At 68.2% G+C, this 2,867-nt stretch overlaps 1 protein-coding gene across 1 annotated transcript in view; it reads right to left on the minus strand.

Moving 5' to 3' along the window:
* PIEZO1 (piezo-type mechanosensitive ion channel component 1) overlaps positions 1 to 2,867 on the minus strand; it is a 27,260-nt gene that overhangs the window by 14,409 nt on the left and 9,984 nt on the right. Inside the window, exons 3-6 of the mRNA XM_009890051.1 lie at positions 1,963 to 2,085; positions 1,553 to 1,595; positions 341 to 410; positions 99 to 265 (exon numbers count right to left, since the gene is read on the minus strand). Of these exons, the coding sequence (XP_009888353.1) occupies positions 99 to 265; positions 341 to 410; positions 1,553 to 1,595; positions 1,963 to 2,085 (403 nt within the window). The remainder of the gene's footprint in view (positions 1 to 98; positions 266 to 340; positions 411 to 1,552; positions 1,596 to 1,962; positions 2,086 to 2,867) is intronic.

Consider the following 2,867-nt stretch of genomic DNA (forward strand, 5'->3'; position numbering starts at 1 on the left):
ATCCCCCCTGAACCGAGCATCCCCCCCCGGACCGAGCATCTCCCCCCGGACCGAGCATCTCCCCTTGGCAGCACGGCCACTGACCCTCCCTGGCTCACCGCATGTCCCCCCCTGTCCCATACCCACCAGCCAAGGCCAACAGCAGCATGGCCAGTCCCTTCCCGGTCAGCCAGAGCAGCCAGTGAGCCGTCACCCGCAGCCTGGCGCTGAGCGGCGTGTCCCCATCGGCCGTGCCACCGCGCCGCTCCACGTCCTCCTCTTCCCCCTGCCAGGCGAGGTGTGCGGTGTGAGCCCCGTGGCTGGACTCAGACCGCTGCCCACCGTGCCTCAGTTTCCCCACTTGAGGGAGAACACGGGTGGATGTCCCCATCGGCCGTGCCACCGCGCCGCTCCACGTCCTCCTCTTCCCCCTGCCAGGCGAGGTGTGCGGTGTGAGCCCCGTGGCTGGACTCAGACCGCTGCCCACCGTGCCTCAGTTTCCCCACTTGAGGGAGAACACGGGTGGACGGCCGGGGCGCTCTGCCCGGCACTGTGCGGGCGCACAGCCCGGCACCTGGCTGTGTTTATCTCATTAGCCGCTTGGAAAACGCCTCTGGAAGGCAGCTTTTTTTGTTGGCTCCGGCGCCCGGGTTCCCAGCACTGAGCTTTTTTCCAGGCTGCCTCCCGCGCTGGCCCCGCGCTCACAGCAAAGGCATTTGCAGCGGCCGGTGCTCCGGTTACAGCCCGGCCGTGGCCGGAGCCGGGCAGGCAAACACCCGCCACGACAGCCCGGACCAGTGGGGAGCACCCCAAAACAGGGCTGAGCCATGAAAGGTGTTTGCTGAGCTGGGGGATGCCATCGGCTCGGGGTTGTGTCTGTTTGGGTGACCCCAGTGCCACAAGCACAGCATCCCGGTGCTCCGCTGGCACTGCCGGGCAGGGCTGGCACGGCACTGCATGGTACCCAGCCCTGCAGCCTGCCGGTGAGCTCAAACTGGGCACCAGCATCCCATGATCGCCTGCCCCACTGCCCTTCCTGAGCCCAGAGGTTTTTGGTGCGGCGGTGCCAGCCGGAGCCTGGGGGTGCGGGCACCGCGCTCCCCCCACCAGCGGGCAGCCCCGCATCAAGCGGTGCTGTAGGGCCGGGCTGTTTGCCGGGATCCCTATAGCAACACGGGAGCAAACACGGGCACTCCTCCGCAGCTGAGTCACCCCTACGAGGTGCCGTGCTGATGACACAGCCCTCCGCCGCTGCCCGCTCAGCTGGGTGGCCAAAACTGCCCCAGTCTGGGTCCCCGGCCACCAGGGACATCCCCACGCCAGGCTGCCCTCGCTGGGGAAGGGACAGGGACCGGTGCCATGCCCCGGGGAGGCTGGGGCGGGTGGGATGCTGCCGACAGCACCAGGGTTGGCTCTCACCCGCTCAAGGGGCTGCAGGGACTCCAGCCTCCGGCCGCGGGCTGCAGCGCTGGCCTTGGGGGGAGGGAGGCGGAGAGCGGGGCAGGGGAGGGCTCAGGGGTGCCCCCCCTTGCCACTGCCAGCCCCCAGCCCCACACCGATGGGACAGCCTTACCTGGTGACCCCGATGTGCCGGGCAAGGACCTCCCAGGTGCTGCCTGCGGGGAAGCAGGGAGGCACTGAGTTTGGCGGCCCCCGCACAGGCGGGCTCCGAACCCACCCAGAACAGGCGGCTTCCCCATGGGGAGAACATCCCACATCCATGGGGACCCAGGACGGGGTCTGTGCCCAGCGCAGCAGCCACTGAGTGGGCAACCTGGCATGGCACGGCATGCCCCTGCTCCCGGGCAGTGGCTGAGACCTCGTAGAGCCTCAGCAGCCCCCCAGTCCCCAGCAGGATGGGATCCCCACACCCACGTGTCACCATTTTGGGCGTCCGGCCCCGAGGCACTGCAGGGAGAGGGGAGAGCAGAGGGGCAGGAGGGCGCACCCCCATGGCAGGTTGCCCTGGCACCCCGTACTCACAGCTGGGCCCCAGCAGCTGGTCCAGGATGGGCAGCGTGTACAGGCATATTTGGAAAACGAAGTGGGCGAGGAGGAAAAGGATGCTGGTCCCCAGCAGAGCTTTGAGGAGGCGGCCGGTGTGACCTGCGAGATACGGGCACCTCATTACCCATCACCCGCGGTGACCCCGGGGAGCACCAGCATCCCCAGTGGGGACCCGGCACCCCTGGGATGAGCTGGGAAGGGGTGCACTGCAGCCATGCCCAGTGGTGCCAGGGGTCTGCCCCCGAGGAGAGGGTCCCAACCAGGACCTTGCACATCTCGCTGAGCAACCCAAGAGCAGTCTTCCTTACTGCATTACTGGGGAAACTGAGGCACGGGACAAACGCAGGGATCCAGGGCCCCAGGACCCCACTCCCCCCTTCTTGCCCCTACAGCATCCTCCGCAGCACCCGGGCACTTCCCAGCCCCATCCCACCAGGACCAGCATCGGGATGCGGCTCACCATCCCCATCCCTGGTGGAACATGCTGGGGGGGAGGCTGTGTGTGTCCCCCGCACCGTGAGCCCCATCAAACCTTCCACCAGCTGCAGCCGTGCCCCCATCCCACCCGGCTCCCCGGGCCGCGTGCCCGTTTTCCTGGCCACGGGACAGGCAGCGAGCCCACCGCAGCTGCGTGAGGGCCGGTGAGCGGCCCTGGGCCAAAAACTCTCCCTCCGCTTGTTTTTTCCTGTAAATCTGTGCGAAAGCTCTCGGCAGCACCCGGGCTCCGGGGCCGCGCGAGCCCATGAAATATTCAGAGGGCAGAGCTTTTAGCCGCGGCCGTGCCAGGCGCTGCCGGCTTGCGTTACAGCGTGGCTCAGCCTGGCACGGAGGGCAGGGGGACAGCAGGGCTATGGGCACCCCCGGTGGCGGGGAAAAAGTCC

The sequence above is a fragment of the Charadrius vociferus genome, unplaced genomic scaffold, assembly GCF_000708025.1.
Source record: "Charadrius vociferus isolate BGI_N301 unplaced genomic scaffold, ASM70802v2 scaffold1028, whole genome shotgun sequence".
NCBI lineage: Eukaryota > Metazoa > Chordata > Aves > Charadriiformes > Charadriidae > Charadrius > Charadrius vociferus.